Here is a 26,371-nt window from a genome sequence, read left to right as displayed (position 1 = left end):
ATCACTATTAGGAAGAAAAATAAAGCCAGGAGCGGGTAGGGCATGCTGACTGGAGGCAGGGGAGGTTAGTTTCAACCAGAGGATCCTGGAAAGCCTCACGGAGAAGGGGACAGCTGAGCCAAGACCCAAAGGAGCACCCTGCACTTTGGGGGTGTCCCCCTTCGTAGGCTGTGGCCTCATCTAGCCGAGTGGCCGGGAAGACCGTTTGAGGTGAAAGGTGGTTCTCATTCTGCATCTGTCCCTCCTTTCCTTCCAATCCGGGATGTGTCCTCGTGCCTGAAGTCTGTGCAGTGACACTCCTTTATGGTCCAGTGCAGCTCTAAAGGCAGCGATCATCATAATAATGGGGTTTGGGGGTGGCCCCTCCTCCTTGTGTGAGGACCCCATTGTGCCAACTAATTGTGTAGAAGCAAGTAGGACGGCTGTCTGTGGGGTGGAAGCAGTGGGGAGCAGAGGGGATATGTTATCCGGGCCTGGGGGCATCACTGAATTACCCTGGCAGAGGCCAAACCCGTGCATCTGGGTTACTGAAGATGCTGAAAGGGATTTGGGGGCCTTCTCGTGCTGGGAGGGGCGGGTCTTTGGTGGACATGAATCCCCTGGGTTCTTCATCATCACTGTCAGCTGTTAGAAGAGCTGGGAATGTTTCAAAGCAGAAGGTGAAGAGGGGTTGAAACTATGAAGGCGCCCAGCGCTTTGCGCCTAGACAGCTGACAGTGGCTGGCACAGGGAGAATGCTTGCCGTACTCAGAAGCCAGTTTTGTTTGGTCCAGCCTCAGCCTCCAGACTACTTATCCTCGCATCTCTTTAACTGATGTAGCCTGACTCAAGCAGGTACCATTAGGAACACCCCTTTTAGTAAATATATGTTTTAATGGAATAGATTTGTTTTTTTGAAATGACCTTATCTCAGGCAGCAAGCACTTTTGTAAGTATGTATCGATTGGCTCTTAAAAATTCCTCAAATGTTTTCACTTGTCTTGGTGACCTAGTACTTGTCCTGTTCCCAGCAACTCCTCCACATTCAAACAGATGTTCCTGTCTTCATTGGAAGCCTTCCTGCCAGTCTTTTGTGTTTTTGCTCTTGTGATGTTTTGTAACATTTGGGCACTTGTATCCCTCTCTATGGAGAGTGGACCATTTCTGAAATGCCCCATGTGGGATTCCATATTGCTCTACGGAAGATGGGGGTTGTTACCACTGCCAGCTGTTTACTGGTGGGGAAACTGAGGTCCTAAGAGGCTAAGGAATGTGCTCCCCGTTACAGAACAAATGTGTGGGAGAGCAGTTTGGAACCCACATCTTCCTGACTCAAGAGGCATCATTTTCCCATCTTTATTTCCTTGCTTCCTATTTTTTACGAATGCCTCCCTTAAATTCTTCAGTTCAGGGTTTGCATTTGGAAATTAAATCACCAACTTTTAGTGCACTCATCACCCACCAAAGAACCACATGGGGTGAAGGCCACAAATCCCTTTTGTGTGAGTGTCTCAGTCTGCAGATGTGTTTTACGTGTGCTAAATAGCTCCAAGTTTCAAGACAAAGGTTGGTTTTCCACCACACCAGTTAACTGGCCAGCCCAGTGAACAAAAATCAATGAAACAACTTATGCTGGTATCATGGAGACATAGACAAGAATTTAGTCACTTGAAAATTTAATTCTTAATCCAATTTAGCTAACGCTTGTTGAATACCAGGCCAGATGCTAGACCCTGGGGAAACAAAAATGAATGAGGATCTGCCTTGGAGAAGCTCACAGGTTAGTGTGGGAAGCAGGCACTGACCAAATAATTTCAGTACGCTGTGGAAAGTGCTCTCATAGCTGGTGCTCAAGGCATAGGGAGACTCCAAAAACCCATGGGAGGAGGAGGGTTGTGATTAAGGAACTTCCAAGGGGCTTCCCTGGTGGCGCAGTGGTTAAGAATCTGCCTGCCAATGCAGAGTACGTGGGTTTGAGCCCTGGTCCGGGAAGATCCCACATGCCACAGAGCAACTAAGCCCGTGCGCCACAACTACTGAGCCTGCGCTCTAGAGCCCGCGAGCCACAACTGCTGAGCCCGTGAGCCACAACTACTGAAGCCTGCATACGTAGAGCCCATGCTCTGCGACAAGAGAAGCCACCGCAATGAGAAGACTGCACACTGCAACGAAGAGTAGCCCCCGCTCACTGCAACTAGAGAAAGCCCGTGTGCAGCAACAAAGACCCAATGCAGCCAAAAATAAATAAAAATAAATAAATAAATTTATAAAAAAAAAGAAAAGAAACTTCCAAGAAGCCGTAAGCTGTGTCTGCCTCCTTACCTGGAAAAGGCAGGCTGATTGTTGACCTCGTGTATGTAAGCAATGCAGAAGGCAGTCTGGTTACCCCTATTGCCCAGATCCCTCCTGCATCTCTATGATTTTGTGTGTGTGTTTGGCTTATGTTACCTAAATTATGTTTCACTTGCCTGTGTAATAAATATAATAACAACTATTATACTAATATTTACTGAGGCACTATTGGAAGCCTCAGTTAAATAGATGTACGTTTTTGAAACAACTCCATGAGATAGAAACCATTATTATCTGCGTTTCTGCAGTTGAAAAGCTGGAGACACAAGTGTGAGGGCATGTGATTTGCCCAAGGTCACCGGCTTATAACTGGCAGACCCACTCTACTCTCCCCTTCCTTCACTGAAGTCTAGCCAGTCTGGTCTTTAATCAGTTCCTTGCAGAGACCAAGCTTTCAGTGAACTCACGGTCTTGGCACATGCTGTTCCTTCTGCCTGGAATGCTGTTCCCACTACTCTTGATGTGGCTAGATTGTTTTCATCCTTGAAATCTGAGCTGAAACGCCATCTTTCTTGACCAGCCTATCTAAAGTAGTTCCTTCCTGCTATATTTTTGATTTCTGCAGAAGACTTACCTCAGTTTGAAATAATTGTCTGCTTATTTGGTTTTTGTCCGTGTGCCTCACCAGAATATAAGCTTATTAAGAGGGGAGCTTTAACTGGCTTAGGCATTCATGTGTCCTCAGTGCCCAGTGTTTGATGTCTGGTGGGCACTCAGACAATATTTGTAGAAGGAATACTATATATGGCACTAGGCCCTGGGGGTGCCAAGGTGAATAAGGTTGGCCTTTTCCTTGGGGATCTTATAGTCTGGTCAGAGAGACAGGCAATCAGCAACCAGTGCATTGTGCTGTATATACCAGGAACATTTGTAAGGTGCCCATGGGGACACAGAGGAGGGCACGACTGCTTTGCCTGGAGGCTGGGCAGACATGGAAGAGGTGACATTGAACTAGGAACACCATTTCACCAGTATTGCAGGCCCTGGGGCATTCTGCACATGCCAGGAAGAGCTGGGCAGGTTTCACTGCATGTGTTTATTAAGTGACTGCTCCCTGTGAGGCACCACGTTCTAGATATTAGCGACCGATGTTTTTAGGAGCTTGTAGGCTAAATAGAGAGACAGACTTATCAACCCATGATTGCCTGGGGATGAGTTTGGAGAGGAAAGCAGGAGCTCGATCATGGTATTGGGTACTGAGGTGAGTGTGGAAATGTGTGTTCTAGGCCCCCGGTCATGAAAATGAGGTAGGTAGAGGCGTTTGATGTAAGTGAAAGGGTGCCACTGAGGGTCCCTAAGTAGGAGGTGATATGATCAGTTCTGTCCTTGAAAATACCTAGATGTTGCTGTGGAGGCTGACTGAAGGCAGGGAGGAGGGAGGCCCATCAGTTACTTAATAAACACATGCAGTGAAACCTGCTGCAGGAGCCTAGGTGAGAAGTGATGGGTGAGGGCGGACTGCAGGAGATAGTATAGAGAAATGCTCGGGAATTAATAGGTCACAATCAACTAGTATGAGAGATGAGAAAAAAAGAGAGTCAAAAAGGCCCAAAGTTTTCTAATTGGATCTTCCGTTTGGATTATTACTCATTACCTGAGATCAGGCAGTGTTTCCCAATGTGCATGGCTAGAACTTCTAATCCCTCAACACAAAAGTTGGAAGATGGTGCATCATCCGTTTCTGTCTTGGAAAGTTACTAAAGCACACAGGCATATTCAAGGCTCTGAGAAGTCCTGCAATAGAGAAGACCATTAATTTTATTTAACTAGTGTTTCCCAAATTTCTTGACCCTCCTTTAACACTAACACCTAAAACAACCCGAAGAACACACTTTGAGAAATGCTGAGAAGTGGAATAAAACCTATATTTTCCCATAGGGCCCAAGCTCTGGGAGGACATATTTACTTTTATCTTGGCATTTATGACATTGCCATCCCGGAAACCTTTGAAAATTTTGAGGCATTGGCACAGTAGTAAGAGTATGGATACCAGCGCCAGACTGCTGAGATTCATAGCATGCTAACGTCTCTGTGCCTCAGTTTCCTCATCTTTGAAATGGAGCCGATAACAATAATACCTACTTCCTGACGTGGTTGTAGGATCAACGAGTTAAGTCCCGGAAAGTCTAGAAACAGTGCCTGGCCCCTGGGGAGGGCTCAGTGAGTGAGAGCCCTTATGAGGGGCATTACAGGGTAGGAGATGAGACCACGGACTCTGAGGCTGCACTGCCTAGTTTGGTATCTCAGCCGCTCTGCTTCCTAACTCTGTGACCTTGAGAAAACAATATGGAGGCTTCCGTGCCTCAGTTTTCCCCAGCTGTAAAGCAGGGAAATTTGTTGTACCTACTTCATAGCTTTGTGAAGAATAAGTGAATCAAATCATGTGAAAGAACGTCTCCTGGCAGGTGAGGTGTTTTCACTTAAAAAAAAAAAAAAAATCTTCTAAATTGCCTCTGTTATTAGCATCATTTTCTTATGTAGATTGGATCTTCATCACTGGAGCTGAAATTCAATTTTTCAGCTTTCCCGGCAAGTTATTTTGGTCTCGTATTTTGGCATCCCCCTTGGCTGACTCTGGAGGCCTGCAATTCAGAGTTTAGTTTTTCACAGTGACTTCCAATTCTTTTCAGTTGAGATTGGTTTCTCCACCTTGTGGACTGACAGTGTTAATGAAAGCCCCCTGATTCTGGGGACCACCTGGCCCTTCCTCTGCACTCCGTGCCTTTCCGAAAAATGCAGACAGCAGTTTCAAATCACTTAGCAGAAGACCTTTGCTCTTGTGGCAAAAATCTACCCACAGGATGGACACAGTCTCCTGTTTCCTGAGAGAGAGGCTGGATTGTTTCCTTGTTAAAAGTTTTCTGATATTATATCAGTAGAGAATCTTTGGAACAGGTCACACCACGCCTCCCATTCAAGCCAATTACCTGATATTTACTTATCAGTTTACTTCAGGGACTGACTGCTCTTGGTGAACAATTAGATTAGAAGATGCTGATGAAATTCGAGTGGCAGGAAGTAGAAGTTACATTTCTGAGTTCAGAGTTTCTATTTCAAGGTTGAGTAAGTGCTAAATTCTTACAGAGAGATTCTAGCCTAATAGAGTCAGATTCTCAAGGTCCCCCAGCCCATCCCATGGGCATTTCACCTGCCTGGAAACTTTAGCTCATTTCCAGAGGTGGGTCTCCCTGTTCTTTATGTTGGCATGAAAACAATAATTTAAGCCATCCCCATTAAAAAAAATAGAAATACTGTATAAATATAATACTGTAATAATAAATTTAAAAGTCAATCCAGCTGGGCACTGTTCCCAGACTACCAACTGAGCAGAAACACAAATAAGTAAAGAAGAAAAACTGCTATATGATGCAAATGGCTTCAATCTCATTGTTTTCTGCTACTCTTATATTGCAAATAGATAGAACTGAAGTTACATTACAGATAAACAGGTTTTGTGGGCTAACCTGGAGACCTAATCACTGTTTATAACATTATTTCTGTGGGGAGAAAAGTGTATTCCATATTACAAACAGATGGTTTGCAAGCAAATTTTTGGAACACAATACGTTTGTGAGTTGGGGGCCTCCTGGAATTTTAACCTCTAGTTGGATGTTTTGTATTCAGGGCTAGTGATGTGTGAACATTCGAGGCCTCTCAGATTCCCCCCACCCCACCCCTGTTTTCCTCCCAAATCCTTGCTCCCCTCTTCATCCTGGATGCTCTGTCTTACCTTCTCTATTCATCTGTTCCTGGGGTCCTCGTCTCTGTCGCCTCATCCTGGCACAGCCCCACTCTCCAACCACTGTTGGGGCCCCAGGAAGCCAGGAGGAACTCTTAGTGTCATTGTGTTTGTGCACCTTATTAAATGGCAGTTAGGGCTCACAGGAGGCCCTGCAGCCAAGGGGCCAAGCATGTGGCTCTGAAACCAGACTTAAGCCACTTGGAGCTGTGCACCCTTGGCACGTTATTGCACCTCTCTGAGCCTCCGTTTCACCCCTGTAGAATGAGGTGGTTGTGAGGACTAATAGGGGAAGACTAACTGTAAACAGAACAGTGCCAGGCACGGGGCAGTGTTCCTTCCAGGCAGGTACATGACGGGGTAGTTACTCAGGGACATCAGGGTTTAGACAGATTTCCACAGACTCAGGAAGCAAACCCACTGTATGCAAATACTTTCTGAATTCCAAAGAGCAAACTTAGAAACAAGTGTCTGGAATCTCCCTGTTCATGAGTCGGGGCCGGGGTAGGTTTTGAATGAACGTTATGAGTTAGGGGTCTGGGAGGGTTGGTCCACATACTTGAATAGTTTGAGTGACAATCTCAAACTCTTACTATTTTGAATAGATGAAGCTCTACAGCAGATTTTATGAACAAGCCTGTTAAGTCGTTTCATTCACTAAATTGCATCCACGGTTCTTTCACCTAGCAAAGGTTTTTTTAAATTAACTTTTGGTCTTTGGGTTTTTTTTTTCTTCAGGCAGTTTTTTTCTTTGCATTTGAGCTGGCTCTGTTTCCTAATTTGCAAGTAGGCTAGTGTCTGCACATTGGCCTTATTTTGTAGGCAAGAGAGCTAGCTGGAAATAAGGACTAGAAAAATAAAATACTGGTTGGGAGGCTTAGGACTTTTAGAGAGATCCTCCGTAGAGAGTGGGGCAATAGCATAAGATAAGAAAAGCAAACATATCTCTGCCATTTTTTTCCAGAATGCGCTCATTCTAATTTGAATCCCATTTTCCTCCTATCTGTGGCCTGAAGAAATTGTAACGAAGCCAGTTAAGAAATCAGCCTATTTGAGAATGCTTCATTGAGGATCAGCCTCACCGAGAGTCGAGTCTGACAATGAGATTTTAATTTTATTTGGGCAAAGGCTTAACTGTCTGTGCACTTGACCGTTGCTTTCGTGGATGTATAGGAATAAGAGTGATGGCTTTCAAAAGGGACCATTTCAAAGTAACTGGTTTTGTTTACTAAAACGTGGGAGCTGTAAGATCTGTTCCCCCTCCTGAAGAAATTTGTGTGGGTAACATGCTGTCGTGAAGATTTTATAATCTGCAGTACTGGAGAAGTAATAAGATATTGTTGTTGGTTGACCATCTGGTTATACATTCTTGGTGTCACGGTTTGCTTTTTTATTTTTTTATTTTTATTTTTCAGCTGGTGAGAAGCAAGGAATGAGAGTTTAGAAATCTCAGAGGTGTTTTATAAACCAGGAATTTATGTTTAGTTGCTTAACATGGTTAAATTTTGTTTTCACCTTATACAAAATAGAAATTGAAAGGTCCATTATATATATATATATTTCCCCCCCCCCAAAAGACAAACTGAAAACCTCAACTTCTAATTTGTTGCCTCTCTGGCCCCAGATTCAAACTTTTCGCTTACATTAAAGATAGTCTCTTGACTGCAAGTACAAGTCAGACATAAATCATAAGGAAACTCTAGAAAGAAAAATCACCTACAGAAAGGACCTATAGAGATTTCATGTTTCATCCATTCATTCAAAAATATTTATTGAAACCCTAGTATTTGCATACCATGCTGCCAGACACTGAAGGATTTATGGAAGAAATATTAAAGACATTCTCCCTTCCTCTGAGGATCTTACAGCTTACTTGGGGGGAAATGACATAGACATATGAAACAGTTAAGTTGTAATTCAAGGCAGCATATGATTAAATACCCAAATGTGTGGTGCTGACAAGAGATGCCACAGGAGTTCAGAAAAGGGAGTGATAATTCAGTGGCACTACCGTTTTCTGCCTACAAATTGGCAAATTGTAGCACTATTTGTATGAAATATTTTACACTTGTTTTTTTGGCAGCCTTAGGCCTTGACTCCCAGGCAGTATTAAGAGCCTACAAAAATATTTGTACTCCAGTCTCTCTAGAACTGACTTTTTTCTTTTGTTTTTTGCCTTTGTTTTTTGCCTTTTTTTAGGCAGAGGAAGTGCCTTATACAAACCAGAATGCCTCTGAGAGGCAGGTAGTTTTTGACAGTCATCATCACTTTCAAATACAAAATAGGAAACCAACCTCATCATTCCCTGTGTTTCAATCCAGCCGTACCTGTGCCTCCATCACAGACTCTCCCTGATGTTGAAAGGAGGTTTAATTTGAACTTAATGTCCGTGATGGATGAGCTAGCCATCAAGGGTCAGGTAAATTTATGGCTTTGGAGAATTGCTGATGAAAATCCCCATGGTCACGAGAAGGAGAAGGAGCTGACACAGGTGGAGGAGAGTTTGGACGCAGATGTGCTCCCTGTAAGCAGGGTTCCCCAAGATGTTAGAATATGATGACATGCTGAAAGTATTGCACTTGGGGGTGGTGGTTAATGAAACTCGCTGGCTTCCTGTTCTATTTTTGTCAAATTCAAATTAGCTCAGCGCTCAAAGATGAAGCCATGGGGCCTAAATTCTTAAGAATTAAAAAAAGAGAGAGAAGAGGAAGAAGAAGAAATAAAATGCTTGTGAAGTCAAGTACACTGTTTGGGACCACACCTCACTCCACTTACATCCTTTCAGGGACTCCCCAGAGCTGAATGTGGTTATTATTTAGTTGCTTTTCAATCTCACATGATTCATGAATTTTCAGTTTTTTTTTAAAACTTACTGTCACTAGTTCTCCTCCACCCCTTCGTTTTAACCTTGGGCCTTGAGGCAGAGGTAACAGATGTTTTGTTCTTTCCTTGATACCATTCAGGGGATGTCTGTGGGGCCCAACACCATTCGGAAATCACACGGCCCTTGGTGTTCGTTCTTCTTGTTAAGTTGGCGGCCCTACTGGTGAGGCAAGAGTCCCCAGGTTCGCATGACCTAGAGTGACCGAGACAGGCATCAAGCAAAGCAGTGATCTCACCTTTCAGCTTATGATGGTGTTTATCAAAGTAGTTGGCCCTGACCGCAGCTTAAGGTTTATTTGGGGGCATCCTCTGAGCTGGCCGACTTGGCAAAGTGGCCCTGGCAAATGTTTTACCCAGTATCTTTTGATATAATTTGGTATCTGTCGAAATAAGTGTTATGTAGCAGATGGTTCTGGAATGTCTTATCAAATTCTTGGGAAGACTCTGCCCTTGCAATATGTTTATTTGATTATCATACTGCAAAGCACAAAATGGTCGCTTTAATTTTTTTTTTAACAACAACAACAAAAGTTACACAATGGGTTGATATTCTAGAAATGAATCGCAAACCTAAAATGTATACAATGTGTAAACCCTTTCTTGAGCTGTTCTGCACTAGGTTTTTCTAGAAGGGGGCTCTTTAATTGTAGAATGCAGGAGAAGCTGTGTTTTGGATGTATTTGGCAATGTTATCTTGAGAGATAGCTCAGGAGTCTAAGTTCAACATGTCCACATTTGTTCTCTGCTCTGAGACATGATGGAAAAAATGCTCTGCTGGTTTCCTGTTGCTTTTCATGGTTTTAGCATCATGTTCTTATTCTTTCTTGAAATCAGTAATCCACTATACAAAGCCTGGCATTTTTGAACCAAAGCCAAGTATGAGAAAGTTTTAACTGAGGCATGTGTGCTGCTTTGCCGCTACCCCCCTTTTTTTCTTTTTTGATAGGTGTACTTTTAAAGAAGATTGTGTGCATTTAAAGAACTCAGAAAACTGGCTGGATATTTCATCTGGAGCTAAAAAGTGCCCTCAAATTTACCTATTTCGAAGCAGTAAAGATAAGGTAAGAAGAAAGATTTTTTTTTTAATTTATTTATTTATTTATGGCTGTGTTGGGTCTTCGTTTCTGTGCGAGGGCTTTCTCTAGTTGTGGCAAGCGGGGGCCACTCTTCATCGCGGTGCGCGGGCCTCTCACTATCGCGGCCTCTCTTGTTGCGGAGCACAGGCTCCAGACGCGCAGGCTCAGTAGTTGTGGCTCACGGGCCCAGTTGCTCCGCGGCATGTGGGATCTTCCCAGACCAGGGCTCGAACCCGTGTCCCCTGCACTGGCAGGCAGATTCTCAACCACTGCGCCACCAGGAAAGCCCCGAGGAAAGATTTTTAATTGGTCTCTGCTGTCTCATTTTACACAACTGACGCCAGCTTCCTTCTGTGTGTAAAATATCCATTAATGATCAAATAAGCTTAGTTATGAGAGTCCACTCATTTAGTTAACTGATACTTAGTGCCCACCAGCTGCCATACACTCTGCAAGGTGATGGGGAGGTAGCAGAGAATAAGACACATCATGGGTCTGCCCTCATGGAGTTTGTCATCTTATGCAGCTAAAGATGACCTTTATTTGTTGAAATTAAGGAAAAGATGGACTACTAATGTCACAGAAAAACACATTGATAGGCACTTCCCTGGTGGTCCAGTGGTTAAGACTTTGCCTTCCAATGCAGGAGGTGCGGGTTCAATCCCTGGTCGGGGAGCTGAGATCCCACATGCCTCGTGGCCAAAAAACCAAAACGTAAAACAGAAGCAGTATTGTAACAAATTCAATAAAGACTTTAAAAATGGTCCACATCAAAAAAAAAAAAATCTTAAAGAAAACAAATCACATTGATTAAAAAAAAAGAGAAAAAAATAAGTTCAGATTCATGGTCAAGATTCCTTAAATGTGTCTTAAGTGTCGAATTTTGTTGTTTTATGGTTTCTTTTCCTGATGTAGTCAGACTTCTCTTGACAACTGTCTTATGTGCATGGCTTCAGGCAATGTTGATAGAGAGGGAGAGAAAGCAATGTGGGCAGTGACTATCGCAAGGGGGGTGTTCCTTGGAAAGTCCGTGGGCTCTTGCTATGGCAGTACTGCCATGGGCAGCACGTCAGCCCTGTCATTGGATGAGAGAAAGGTAGCAACGTGAGCATATTCAGGCATTTTCTGATTCACATACCAACTGCGCCCCATGGGAGAATGGAATTCCTGCCTTGCAATCTCAGTGACTGGAAGGAGACATTTTCTCCCTAATTACAGCTCTTGTATTATGGATAACTGTACAGAATCACCATCAGCAGCCTGACCTGTCTGTTGAGCTCACTCTGTTTTATTTGAATGCCACATTAACAAGGAGATGGGTCACTTTCTCTTTCCCCTTACACTTTGCCATTTCAAATAGCAAGAACCCTACCACTTAAGATGATTTAACATTTAATAAAGGAGAGCCAGAGCATTTAATGAGGGATAAATAATAAAAAGAATCAGGCTTTCAAGTCATAACTGATCAGAACTCACGGATTTCAAGTTATCTGGCTGTTGTCACTTTCTGTTGTCCTCGTGTGGGTGGCAGTGTGGAGGATGGGTAGGAGGGGCCAAAAAAAACCTCTCGAAGCCTTCATCCAAGCCTCCATCAGCCCTGCACCAGAATGAATAGATTCTGTGAAAAGGATGCTTAGGCATCTAAGTATAGGTATGGTCAAATTTTTATTTCTCTTATCAGTCTGCAAAATAGCCGACTTTAGTGCTGATAGAGACTGGTAGAAAATACCGTGATCATTGAATACACCCAGGACTCCGATAAGTTAAGATTACACAAAGCTTTTTTTTCTTTTATCATTTTGAAAATGTTAAGGGTAGTACTTCAGCTAAGTGCGGTGAGGGAAAGTCACTTGTTCATTGACTGAGAAGTGCTGCTTACACAATTTGCTGACCTATCTTTGGGTTCACTAGTATAAGTTAATCACCATTCACATCTAGTCTGGAACATTACAAAAAATGTTTACCACCCAGAGAACTATGGGTGCTTTCTTCCCCACCCTGAGTCCCACTGTGGTTTACCCTAATCCCTCTAGAGTCTTCCCACAAAACCATTATGTCACTCTCTCCAGCTAACCACCACCCTCAAGGTAAAGGAGATACGAGTTTAGTAATTTGAGTAAAGCTATTCTTTGAACCCACCTTTGGGCTGATTATTTTAGTAATTTCGATAAGATGTCAGTCTCCATCTCTTGGTCATATTATTTCAAAATATTTCCTACCTTGGTTGTTAGCAGTGACTTGCCTGAAAGTCTTAGATCTTTGGTTATTTAAATAATTCCTTATCCCAGACCCATAGAGATGGAAGTCTATGGTTTTCTCCAATTCTATTAGCTTGATTCAAAGAGTGTTTGCTCACTGCCCATCATATACCTAATAACATTCTAGTAACTTTCTTGGTATGGGGAAAAAAAACCCATATAATACAGAGACTCTGTTTCCAAGAAGCTTTGTCTCTTTACACAAGACAATTAGAAGATAATGTATCCTCATCCTCGTTATGAAATTGGCATTAAAAAGAAAGAATTAGAGCAATTCCAATTGTCTTGGAGGGATTTCATGAGATTTTGTTGAGTAAAAACATCAAGATGCAGAAAAGTATGTATAGCATGATCTTGTATTGATCCAAAAAATGTCCCTGTATATGTTTATATATGTATGTCTCTATATGGTTATTTGAGCATGGAGAAAAACATGGAAGAATTCATGCTAGGTTGTAAACATAGGCTCCCCTGATGGAATGACTCATGTGGTGGAGGGAAGGTCAGAGACAAGTAAAAACAAACAAACAAACAAAAACACAAACAACTGAAATCCTCATATACACAGACAAACACAAAAAGAGATGCGTGACATCTCATTTTTGCATTATGTAAAATTATATGTTTGTATACCTATAAAAGAGATTTTTAACAGTCAGTAAAAATGGCTTATACTGATAAAAACAGAAAAAATGTAGGAATAAAAGTATTTCCCACAAACAGCATGGTTCCTAAAGGAGAGACTAGAAGTGTTCTTTTACAAATCAGAACAGAAACATCAGTTCCATCACTGATACAATCAACATTGTTTTTAAAGTTGTGTCCCGTGTAGTAACACAAGAAACAAGTAATAGAAATAATTATTAGAATGGAATAGACAAAAATATCATTATTTGCTAATCTTAAGTGGTTGTATATCTGTAAAATCTAAATATGTTAGCTTTTAAAACTTTAATTGTTCAGTAAACATTCAAGTATCAATAACCTTAGTACATGTAAGACAAACTGTTAACATCCATTCATAGAAGATCCCATTCATTAAAAACAACAGAAGTACTCAGGCACAAACTTGAAGAGTGAGGTATATACCCTATATGTTAAAATCATTTTTACTAGGAGATACATGTTGAAGCCAGCTACCAAAATAGTGATTTTGGCTATGCAACAGCTTGTCTTAAGCAATAGTAATAGTAATTAGATAGTGAGGCAGTGGTCTATTGATGCTATTTATAATTCATAATAGGAAAACCTTATCAATTAAAAGCATAAGCAAATATAAAAATAAAAACAAAGACACATAAGGTATTTTCTTGGAAGATATGAAAAACATCTTAAATATATCCAGACATATACTATGTTTCTTGGCGGGAAGAGATCATAAAAATGTCACTACTTCCTCAATCTATTTTCTAGATTTCATGCCATCCCAGTGAAAATTTGAATAGACTTTGTCTTAAAATTAATATAAAATTCATCTGGAATAATAATATGAACTGGTCAAGAATATCTAAGATATATATTGAAAAAAGAAAATTATTTAAGCAAGACCATTTCCATATGATTGTAGACACATATATAGTGGCCATAATTTGGCCCATGACTCTGGTTTAAAAATAGGAATATAGATCCATGGAATAGAGTAGAAAGCTCAGAAATAGATGTAAAAATTTTAAAGAGCATTATCATAAGAGGAAACAAAAGAACTATTTCATAAAAGTTGCTGAAATAACTGGCTTACAACGTGGAAACATAGTTTAATTCACCTTTTTTTACATTAAATATAAAATAAATTTTAGGCTAATTAAGAAATTCATCTAAAAACCTAACAGAAAGTAACTGAGCATCAGATAATTTGGAAGTATAATTTTCTGGCTCTGAAGGAATATATTCTGTAATAGCAAGAGAAAAATATTCATACACTTGACTTTTAAAAAAAATCTATACAAGGAAAAATAAGAGATGACTAAAGCACATGCTTCAGGAAGAACATTTATGACAGGCAAAATATTAATTGCAAGATATGAAAGCTAGGAGAAAGTAAAAAGAATAATCTAGAGACACCAAAAAGTAAGTGGGCAGAAGTGTATATTCTCACAAGAGGAGGTTGAAAGAGTTAGATATAGATATAGAAGTATGTTCAGCTTCACCGGTTATCAAATAAGTACAAATTAAAGTGAAAATAAGGTTTGCTGACACCTAGTGATGGCGAAGCCAATTAACACAACCTTTTTGGAAAGAGCATTTTGGCGATATGTTTCAGAAGTCATAAATATATTCATTCTGTTTGAAGCACTAATTCCAGGCTTAGGCTTCTGAAGAAGTAATTTGAAAGAAAACCCATAAGCTTACAGATGTTACTGCAGCGGCATATATAGACTTAGAAACTTGGAAATAACCAAACTGGCAATAAGAGGAAAGGTTAAGTAAAGTAAGGTCTGTTGATAGAATGATAGAATGTTATGCGGCAAGAAGTTCTTTGGCCCCATGAACATTACTAGCTAATTGACTCTCAAACTTCATATCTCATCTGATTCTTTGGGTCTTCATTCCCTCTTTATCCAGCTTAACTCAAGAAAGAGTTATTAATTTGGCAAGGATTCCCACGTTGGGTTCATTAAGCCAAGGCATCAGCTTTTTAACCCTTCTTGCCTGGAACCCAAAGTCACACAAAAATACCTTCAACTCCCTGGCTATCCTCTTCTTCCACCGCTTGAAAAAGCTTACTGTCTCCTATTTTCAGATCAACTCCAACTTCTTCTGCCCCATTGTTCCCCTGAAACTGAACTCCATGGAGCTGTTCCAGCAGACACTATAAGTCCTCACCTTACTTGGCCTCTTGGCTGCATTCTTGAAACTCTGTCTTCCGTCACCTTCCATGGCGCACCTTCTCCATGCTCTCTTCCTTCCTTCTTGACTGTGCCTCGACCTCCTTTGCTGGCTTCTTCTCTCCCTGACTCTAAATGTTGACGTTATTTCAGCCCCAGTTTTGGCTCTTCCTCTCTTCTGACTCTATACTTTGTCCACAGACAATCTTATCCACTCCCATGGCTTGATATACCATCTATATGTCGATGTCTCCTTTATCTCCCACCCAGATTGCTTCTGGGCTCCAGGCTTATTAAATCTTCTTAATTATCACGCAAGCATCTTGAACTACACACATCCAAAAATTGAAGTCTTGATTTTTCCACCCAAGGTCTGCCTCCTGCTCAGTGTGCCCCGTTGCGGTATGCAGCACCTCTGCGTCCACCCGTTTGCTCACCACAACCACATGCCCCACTTCCAGTCCTGCCCCGTGCTACCTCTAATGGGTATATTGAAGCTGTCAATTCTTTCCATTTCTACTGTACCATCGTAGCCCAGGCTTCTGTCATCTCTTAATGATCTCAATCCTGTGTGGCCCTCCAGTTTTCATCTAGCAGACTTTTCCACACTTCTGCTAGACTATAAGCTCTTTGAGGGCAAGGACGGTAGCTGCTTGCTTCACTGAAGTAATCAATGCCTTGTGTAGCCCATGGCGCCTCCTAAAAGCTTGACAAATGTTTATGGAATAAATTAATGCAATGATTACAGTTATGTAAATGCTATGTATATGAGAACTGGAAGGCAGTGTGGAAAATGTAAAACAGCTAGTGAAAACAGGACTTTAACAAGCTGTCTGGTGCTTTTGTTATGATGTTTGAGCAATGAATTCAATTTAAGACATACATGTGTACAGGAGAACAGGTGATAACGGTCACGCGCTGAGATGTGCGGTACAGGGAGAAATGCAGGGGTGAAGCATGCATGAGAGTTCAGCCAGGTGTTGAAGATGAGCTGCTGGGGATGGTCTGGGGTTCAGTACTATGTTCAGGTCCCCTGGAGAGGGTTGGACTTCAGTCCAGTGGAAGTTGGACTATAAGAACTTGCGTTCCAGCGTGATCCTATGGCTCAGAAACAGGATTTTTTGAAAATGGAAAGATGGGGGTGAGATCCCAGGGCTAGAATAGATTTAGCAAGCTTATCAGAAGATGAGAGACAGTGGTCTTAGCTGGCTGTGCAGAGTCTGGGCAGAGGTCTGAAGTATAACAGAAGATGGACACCTCCCCGGTTGTGTGCGACCATCGCTCTTCATTGTGGGTGATAAGGTTACCACTTCCTATGCTCCCAGCTTCCTAAAACTTAGCCCACCTCCTCACCAGATCCCCTGCGTGCACATGATGCAAAAGCGGTCTCCCATTGGCATATTATTTTAACTTTCCTCTTTTTTTCCTTTTCCTTTTTCTTTTTTCTTCCTTCCTTCCTTCCTTCCTTTCTTCCTTCCTCCCTCCTTCCTTCCTTCCTTCCTCTCTCTTTCTTTCTTTCTTCTCCTCCTCCTCCCTCATCCTCCCTCCTAAACAAATGAAAAAAATTATGTATTTAGATGAGAATACTTAATATCATAAAGATATAAAATCTCCTAAAATTAATGCATATATTAGTACAATTCCAGTTAAACTCATAGTTCCCACACCCCATTTGGGTAAAATGATCTTAAAGTTCATATGGAAGAATAATGTCTAGGAAGTGCTAAGAAAATTATGAAAATAAAAATAGAGAGATTTGCCATAAATATATTTAAATCCACAGTAATAAAAATTTGATGACATTGGAATAGAATTAGATCAATAGATAATTGGAACAGTGCAAAATTCAGAAATAGCTTGCAGGTATATGGTGATTTAATATATGACAAAAGTGGTATTTCAGTTCAGTGGGAAAAGGAATTTTTTTTTTAGTAAATGGTTGTGACATAGCTGATTAACCATCTGGATAAAAATAAAGTTCGGCCCTTATCTTACACTATACATAAAAATAAATTCCAGATGGATTAAAGACATAGTTCAAAAAATAAAGCAACAAAGATGGTGGAACAATATTATATTTGTCCACAAGCAAGACTTTGGGAAGAACTTTATAACCAAGACAAGAAACCCTGCATCTGATTACATAAAAACACATTGTGTAGGGTAAAAGATACCACACATACAAATTGCAAGACAAACAGATCAGGAGAAAATATGTCAGAAATATGACAGATAAGGATGAATATCTATACTATACAGAGAGCTCTTAAAATTGATAAGAAAAATACACACAAAGCAGAAAAAATGGTCCAAGGATATGAATATGTGATTCACAAAAGAGCAAATTAAATAGCCAATAAAACATCTCTTTCTTTACATTGGCAATCTAAGAAATTCTCCTTCTATGGCAAGTCAGAGGTGAGTTCATTTAAGGCTCTAGGATGGATGGAAATGATGGAAATAAACAATAATTTGGTTCCTGAATCTTCTTCCCCACACAGATGACAGTGACTGTGGTGGGAAGCCTCTCTCCAAGACACTCGGAGTGCATGGTGAGGAACGTGGACACCGGCAGGATGCTCTGCAAGGGTAAAAGTGTATCCAATGAGAACTGCACCTGCAGCATCCCGACCAGAGCAACCTACAAAGGCAAGTGGACTCTGCTATTTTTGTTGTTGTTGTTGTTAGAAAATGAAGCAGGCAAGAGAAACTTCTGAGTCCAGATTGCCCAGGAAACAAGTTCAATGACAGAATCTGAATAGTCCCACGCTGTAGACTCTCTCTCCCCCTACCCCTTGCTTCCCACTTTTCCCCTCAGTCCCACTCACCTCTGCTCCACTCATCATGTGAGTGCAGGACCCCACAGTCACATGTGGCTGGAGAATGACAGAGGATGGTAAGTTGGTTAGGTGAGTGGAGTCAAGCCAGAGACCTTTGGGCTGACCTTACGTGGATGGGTCAGATAATTCAGAGATCTGAAAAGCTGGGAATGCCCTTGATGAGATGAGAAAACAGAATGGCCAATATTTTATCATCTTAAGTTCAGTGCATTCGTTCATTCATACAGGAAGTATTTATTGAGCATCTACGTGCCAGACACTGTGCTAAATGGTAGGGAGTCAGTGACCGAAAACACTCACCTGGTCCTTGTTCACAGTATTTAGAGCCTCTTGGGGTAGAGATGAGTAAACAGCACCTTACAGTTCAGTGAGTAGCATGCAGGGAACATAGCACACCACGGGAAGCACATGAAAAGGGCACCTAACTGGACTTGGGGGGGCAGGTGAGGGAGCAAGGAAAGCTTCCTGGAGGATGAATAGGGTTGAGCTGGACAAAGCTGGGAAGAGTAATGCAGTCAGAGACCAACTAGTGTGATGGCCGAAAGGAGAGAAAAAGCTTTGTCTGAGGAGCCAGAAGAGGTTCTATATGGCCAAGGCAAATAAGGTAGAAGCGGAATGATAGAAAATGGATACCAAAGAAGGTACAAAGTGCCTGGCACAAAGTGACCATTGACGATCAATAAATTTCTGTTGAATGAATGGCCGCAGGTGGAGAATGGGGCAGGAGGAGGGGAGGGCTGAGTTCTGAAAGGTCAGAGAGAAGGGAAGCTGTGGCAGTGACCGGGTGAGGGGACTGAGAGCTGAAACTGTTGAAGACAGGTAAGGGTGGAGCGAAGTGGGTGGATTCAAAGGATGGTTAGGAGTTAATACAATGGACAGACTGAGGATTCATGAGTCCCTCTGGGTCAGGAAGAAGTAGAGTCAAGTTCGTGGGTTATTAAAATGCAGGTCTTAAAAAAAAAAAAAAAAATGCAGGTCTTGCTCACCTGTAACATAAGCTTCGGAAGTATTTGAGATCACCTTGGAAAGCTAGTTGATTGCTTTTTTAAATTTTTTTAAATCTTTTTTTTAAAAATTGAAATATAGTTGATTTACAGTGTAGTTGATTGTTTTTAAAGCCTCCGTCAACTGAACCCAACCCTTTGTCTGCGCTTTTCTCTGGATGCCTTCCATATTCTGAGCAGGCAAACAAACCCACTTCCCGCCTCTTGCATTCAGCCAGCCAGTGGCCATTGCCAAACCTTTGTCTGTGGCCTGTAGTGGCTTTGCCTCTTTCACCAAATCCTGTCTCCCTTCTGCTTTGAAAAGTCACCTCTTCCGTATAGCCTTGACAGATTCTGCTCTAATCATCCCGATTGTTCCAGTACCCTCTGGGTTCCCCACCTGCACCCCAATCTTGGCACCCAGGTGCTGCATGGAACTTGAACCACTCAGAGGGTGTTTCCTTGACTATACTGTCACTGTGCTTTTTCACCTAAGTTATTTTATCTCTTCTAGAATAACTGCGAATGCTTCCAGAGCAGAGATATATATATTCGTTTCCTTGTGATATTTCCCAGTAGTATTTTGTGCACAGTTGATACTCAGGAAAGTACGGCTCTTGCTAGTCTCCGTCACTGGACACTTGTTGATTCCATTGATATGTATTTTCACTGGGAGTCCCTCAGTGCTTACTGCCCATATGTTCGTGCTACTAACAATTATCAAGTGTCTGTTCAAATGCTCTTGCTGAGAGGTCACGCCAGCCCTCCAAACCTTCTTGTCTTTGGAACAGAGGATTATCATTTCACATATACCCACTTTATGTGAGCAGAATTTTATGTGACATCCTGGCTTTCAGAATGAATGTTCCTGCTAAAGAGAAGCCCCTTAAAGTAAGGGTTCTCAGGCTTTTGGAATCACATACTAATAATATTTCAGTTGAAAAATTAGGGGTGCCAACAAAGTTAGGTCAACTTCTTAATTTGTCAAGGAAAGACTTTTCATTCTAAAAGCATCATCTGCTCTCCCCGTTAATTCATAAAAGGAAGAAGATATTAATACCAAAATGGGTGACAATGAAAATATCACAGAGTAGCACTGGTCCCTGGCCACAATAGGATTTGAAAGGCACTGCTCCAGGCTGCCGCACCCAAACCTGGCTATACACAGTCAGTACATGGGGAGATTACAGACACAGATTCTGGACATCCCCCAGCCCTGCTGAGTCAGAATATCTAGGAGTGTGGCTCTGGAATCTATATTTTCATCAATTTCTCAAGTGATTCTGATACACAACCAGATTTAGGGATCACCTAGGGTAGAGTATGTAAGTTAAATAGGTACAGGAAATATGCCATTTCTCTCATGCTGATTTAGCAGAGTTTTTTATCTTATTACTTTATTCTTTGGGGGTTTTCTAACCCATGGGTAGGTTTTCAAAAGCAAATAAGAAAACCTTCATCATAGATTTGGCAACAGTTGACTCCAAGAAGATCATGGGTCCCAGCCCATGGGAACCACACTTTGGAGTTTGTTAGGTAAATATCCGTTGTGTGGATTTTTCTGAAGGTGCAGGATTTCTTCTCTAACATTCTGGTTATCACGTTCTAGGCAGTTCTTGCTCGGTGACTTGTTTTATTCTTATGCTGTGGCCAATTACAAGCTGAGATAGTGATCCCAGGGAGAGTATGAGCTGTAAATGGGCTGTGAAATGGCTTTTTCTTAGTGATCATCCATGGGAGGCCTGGAATGCGAGGTGGGCCCGGGTGTGTTTGGAGGCTTGTGCTGTGCGCTTCGGCTGCCTGACGTGAATGGCCCCCCGGGAAGGAGCCATGTACTGATTGAAATGTTAGCGAACAACTGGCACACCCCACCCTCTTTGTGGAGGAGGCAAAAAATATTTATTTTTTGGGGACTTCCCTGGTGGTCCAGTGGCTGGGACTCTGCGCTCCCAATGCGGGGGGGGGGGGGGGCCGGGTTTGATCCCTGGTCGGGGAACTAGATCCCACATGCCGCAACTATAAAAAGATCCTGCATGCCTCGACAAAGATCCTGAGTGCTGGCAACTGAGACCTGGCGCAGCCAAAGAAATAAATAAATGTTTTAAAAAAAAAATTATTTTTTGCATTTACAGCTTTGCTTGATGATAGCAGGGCTCCACCGTCAATGACTTCTTTTCCCCCTTTGCTCCAGATGTTTTAGTTGTCAACGTGACGTTCTCCTTCAGTTCCTGGAGTGTGTCAAGAAGATTCAACTTGACCAACTGCTCATCATTAAGAGAGTAAGATTTTATTTAAAATGTGAATATTCTCTCATTGGTTTTAATGTATTTATTTGCTTTACTCTTCGATTTCCTAAAGACCTCTTTTGTGGAGGAGAACTTTCCAAGGTGCCTTTTGGAGCATGGCCTAACGGGAGCCAGGAGAGCCCCTGAGCTAATAAGCTGACGTGTTCAAGCCCTGCCAAGTGAGGAGGAGCAGTGAAGAGGCAAACAGCTGTGCTTGGGTGTATTTTACCCACAGGGAAATACATTCCTCCAACCAAGAGGTGGCCTTGAAGTATTAGGCGAAGGGGTGCTGCTAGGTTCTCCCCTCTTCAGAATGGCTTTGGGAATTTGAGTCAAGGAAGAGAGTCTGAGCATGAGATAAGGGGAAGTCACAGTCAAGGAGAAGCACAAGAGGAAGTCTCTGTCATCAAAAGAACATGTTAATTGTGACCCACGTTTTTGTACCGCGTTTGGCCCTGTTGAGCTACGTACCCCCCTGAGTTAGGACCACACCTCACTCCTTGCTTCTAAAACAGACAGAAGACAGAGGAAATATGTCTCCCAGATTCCTGGTTTTCCAGCTGCAAGATGGGATGGATGTTCCCATGGAAACAATGGGAAGCTGTATTATTAGTGATTCTATAGCTCTTTCAGTGGTTTGCTTCACCAACTGTGTGAGTACCAAACGTGGATTTCTTTGGGTCTGGTCTGGGAACCATAGTTTCTTCAGGGTAAAGGCATTCGAACTCGAAGCTGAGTTGGGAGGCTACCCTACAGCTATATGAACAGGAGCCGCTGGACTTCACCTTTACCACCGCGGCACTTTGAAAGAGGGATTGAATTCAGTGATTTCTAACAAACAGAATGAATTCAGGGAGGAAAAACACCAAACTTGATACAGAGAGCCTCAGAAGTCCGTGAAAATGGGGGAAAAAAGAAAAAGGGGGAGAGTTAAATAGACCTGTGTAGCTCAAGGAGAGTTTAAACAGAACACAGCTCCTGCACCCACACTTGTAAGGCCTGGTGAGAGGAAGTGCCATGCCCAGGTCCACAGCTAGGTAATTAAGAACCAGACCTCAGACCCACAGCTCCCCAGAGGGGGAGTACCCTTTCCTTGGGTACCTACTTCCCCTTCGAAAAGCACTTAGTAAAGTCATCGCACTTGAGGGGTAGCAATAGGAGCGCAAGTCACAAACCTGCTTCTAGCGCACTTCGGTGGCGGGTGAACCCTTAGGTGAGTCTGTGCTTTCTTCTCCCACCGAAACTGCAATTTCTGTAGGTCAGAGTCTCAGGATGCCTTTGGCATTTCTGGAAGAATACATGAAATGCACATGTGTCCCCTCTTCCTGATCTAGTCCTCTCACTGTCCCTGGGCTGAGGCTTCCTTTTGCCTCCTTTGGCTACGTTTCCAAACCCACCTCGATTTCCATTTTTATTGTTCTTGCTTTAACACTGATTATCCTATTAAGTCCTTTTCAAGTCTTCCGCTGTTATCCATGCATGGTTATTTGATTAGTAGACACAGTTCTTCCTTAATTTGATTAAAAAGCAAACACTGGCACCCTGTTTTCTCTGCTCGCCAGGTAGCACTTTTAGTTTCCCGTCTTCCAGGCATTTGGCAGTGTTTCTGCTCCAGTGAGTAAGGGTGGGTTTATGGGGGGCTGGGGGAGATCAGTCTCCAGAGGGAAACTTACCTGAAGGTAGACAAATAGCAGAACTGGATTCAGAGACAGATTCAGTGGGTTCCTGTTATCTACTGACATACCAGGTGACCCCAGCTTCAGGTTTCCATGGCAACCCCCCAGCAAGTGTAATGATGGTCCATCAGCCCCGAGGGCTGCCCAGAGCAGGGCATAAAGTGAGTACTATATCCCCAGCCCCAAAGGACTGTCCTCTCTCCCCTGGGTGCATCACAGTCTATCCAGGGGGTTTTTTTTCTTCTTTTATAAATGCTCGCATGCAGCATCACAGAGGGAAATTCTAGGATATGAACGTTTTCCTAAAAATGCGGGAATTAAGTTGGTTTTCTGTGTTGCCAGATGCCCAGTATGTATTGGAACTGGCTGTGCGTGGTGTAACAGTGAGAGAAAATGTATCCATCCCTTCACAGCTTGTGACCCTTCTGATTACAAGAGGAACCAGGTAAGGTGACATTTTCAGTATTACAGGGTTTAACCAAAAATAAATGTTTGTGACCACCTAGCCCCAGCCTGTCTTTTGCCTTTATTTCAAACTTCGAATTTCCACCTGTTCGGATGTTGAAGGGATATTCTTCATTTCAGGACCTCTGTCCAGTGGCTTTTGAGAAATGGGCCCCACCCAAGACAGCAGGAGGAGGAAGATTCAAGGAGAAGACAAGTAACAGAACCACCCAGGGCTTGCAGGTCAGACCCTGTTTTCATATCGATAATGGGAAAATCCCCCTTTGAATGGCAATAACATCTCCTGCTACTTTGGGTTCCTTTTAAAAATTCCCTATTTTACTTTCTACCCAAATTCCCTTTTTTACCTTTGGTTTTTAATCAAGTTGCATTTAATTGGCTCAATACATCAGAAGCTGCACACTCGCATAAAAGAAATTAAAAATCTGTAATTATGAAAAATGAAAGCCCGGTAAAAGTAAAATTTTAAATCTGACTTCGTGGCTCTCAGAGAGAGTTAGAAGGAAGTATAGAGCACACAGCACTGAGGGGATTTCGATGTTTAACCACATGTTATGATTGCATTTTGGGGGGGGCGGGGTATGTGAGGGCTAGGCGTGTCTATGCAAAATATATAAATGAATCTCTTTGGATTATTTTTCTTTGCAGAGATGATCTGACCAGTAGTCAATAGTGTCAAAACAAAGAGTTGTGTCTATGTAACAAATATACATTTCTCTTCACTTCTCAAAACTGTTTTTCATGGAAAAATACTTACCATGAAATTTCTTTGGAAATTCCTCTTATTTTCTTCACAGTAAATCACCAAGCTCAACTGACAGACATGTTTGAAAAGAGAGAACATGACCATGTAAACATTTCCGGGTCGATGCATTTAGTACACAAATGCTGACTTCATTCATTTGATGGAAGTTAATTGAGCATCTACTATGTGGTAAAAAACAAAAAAGGACAAGTTCTTGTTCTCATTAACCTTGGGTCTAGTGGGAGCAGACAAATTAAAAACAGTAACATGTTTTGTTCTTAAGGGCTCAGTTTTCTATTTCTTGGCTAATCTGTGGCTTTGACATATCCATTTGCTGCTACTTTAAGGTCAACTGCCAATATAAATAAGTAGCACATTTTTAATCACTACCAAAAAGTTGAGAGTAACTTTAGGTGAATTTAGTAACAAGCAAAGGGAATGTGAATCAAAATGGATTATGAAGTTAATTAAAGGCATTAGAAAAGCTTGGTGTGCCAATATCTTCAGACTTTTAAAGTCTTTGAGGTTTTATTAAGTGATGAGCCACATTTCTCTTCCCATTGGTTTATGAAACTAAGGCATAGTGACAAGTATTTGAATCAAAAAGGCAGTGGCTTTTTAAAAAAAAAAAATTAAACTTCTCTTTTGTTGTTGTTTCAGTTGTTTTTTAAAAATTTTGGTAAAATACACATAACATAAAATTTACCACATTTAAGTGTACAGTTCAGTAGAGTTAAGTATTCACATTGTTGAGCAACCATCACCACCATCCATCTTCAGAACATGTTCCATCTTGCAAAACTGAAACCTTGTACCCATTAAACAATAACTCCTCACTTTCTCTTCTCCCAGCCCCTGGCAGCTACCATTCTACTTTCTGTCTCTATGAATTTGACTACTCTAGGTACTTCAGATAAGTGGAATCAAACAGGATTTGTCTTTTTTGTGACTGGCTTATTTCACTTAACATAATGTCTTCAAGGTTCATCCATATTGTAGCATGGGTCAGAATGTCCTTTAAGGCTGAATAATGTTCCATTGTTTGTATATATTACATTTGTTTATCCAGTCATCCATTGATGGACACTTGAGTCTCATCCAGCTTTTGGCTATTGTAACTCATACTGCTATAAACAGGTGTGTACAAACACCTCTTCAAGACCCTGTTTCAGTTCTTTTGGGTAGGTACCCAGAAGTGGAGTTGCTGGATCATATGGTAATACTATTTTTAATTTTTTGAGGAACACCATTCTGTTTTCCTTATCGCTCTGCCATTTTACATTCCCACCAACAGCGTATGAGCGTTCCACGTTCTTGCCAGCACTTTGCTGTTTTCGTTTTTTTATAGTATCTGCCTTAAATGGGTATAAGGTGGTATTCTGTTGTGGTTTTGATTTGCATTTCCCTACTGATTAGTGATATTGAGACTCTTTTCGTGTGCTTATTGGCCATTTGTGTGCCTTCTATGGAGAAATGTCTATTCAAGCGTTTTGTCCATTTTATAATCAGTTTTTTTTGTTGTTGAATTGTAGGAGGTCTTTATATATTTTAGATATCAACCTCATATCAGATATATGATTTGCAAATATTTTCTCCTATTCTGTAAGCTGCCTTTTCACTCTGTTGATTGTATCCTTTGATGCAGAGAGGTTTTCAATTTTGTTGAAGTGCAGTTTATCTATTTTTTTATTTTCTTGCCTGTGCTTTGGGTGTCATATCCAAGAAATCATTGCCAAATCCAATGTCATAAAGCTCTTATTCTAAGAGTTCTATAGTATTAATCCTTATATTTAGGTCTTTGATCCATTCTGAGTTAATTTTCGTATATGGTGTAAGGTAAAGATCCAACTTCATTTCTGGGTGGATATCCAGTTTTCCCAAGACCGTTTGTTGAAAAAAACTGTCCTTTCCCCCATTAAATATTCTTGGCACCCTTATCAAAAATCATTTGACTATATATGCAACAGTTTATTTCTATGCTATATATCCTATTCCATTGGTCTATATGTCTGTTCTATTTTGTAATAAGGCACTGTTTTGTAATAAGTTTTGAAATCAGAAAGTGTGAGTCCTTCAACTTTGTTCTTCTTTTTCATGATTGTTTTGGAAGAAAAATAATTTATTTTGAGGTAATTGTAGATTCACATGTAGTTGTGAGAAAATAATACAGAGGGATCTCATATATCTTTTACCCAGTTTCCCCCAATAGTAACATCTTGCAAAACAATAGCACAATATCACAACCAGGATATTGACAGTGACAAC

The 26,371-nt window shown here is 41.5% G+C and overlaps 1 protein-coding gene across 2 annotated transcripts in view; it reads left to right on the top strand.

The window, feature by feature from the left end:
• The window catches only part of PLXNC1 (plexin C1), a 305,776-nt gene that overhangs the window by 205,680 nt on the left and 73,725 nt on the right, over window positions 1-26,371 (top strand). For both annotated transcript variants that reach the window (XM_057556153.1, XM_057556152.1), the window contains 5 exons: window positions 9,900-10,014; window positions 17,614-17,761; window positions 21,127-21,214; window positions 23,239-23,341; window positions 23,482-23,583. In XM_057556153.1, the coding sequence (XP_057412136.1) occupies window positions 9,900-10,014; window positions 17,614-17,761; window positions 21,127-21,214; window positions 23,239-23,341; window positions 23,482-23,583 (556 nt within the window). The remainder of the gene's footprint in view (window positions 1-9,899; window positions 10,015-17,613; window positions 17,762-21,126; window positions 21,215-23,238; window positions 23,342-23,481; window positions 23,584-26,371) is intronic.

Source organism: Balaenoptera acutorostrata, chromosome 11 (assembly GCF_949987535.1).
Source record: "Balaenoptera acutorostrata chromosome 11, mBalAcu1.1, whole genome shotgun sequence".
NCBI classification, from domain to species: Eukaryota; Metazoa; Chordata; class Mammalia; order Artiodactyla; family Balaenopteridae; genus Balaenoptera; species Balaenoptera acutorostrata.
The sequence above is the reverse complement of the archived record's forward strand: the minus strand, read 5'-3'. Positions and strand labels throughout refer to the sequence as shown.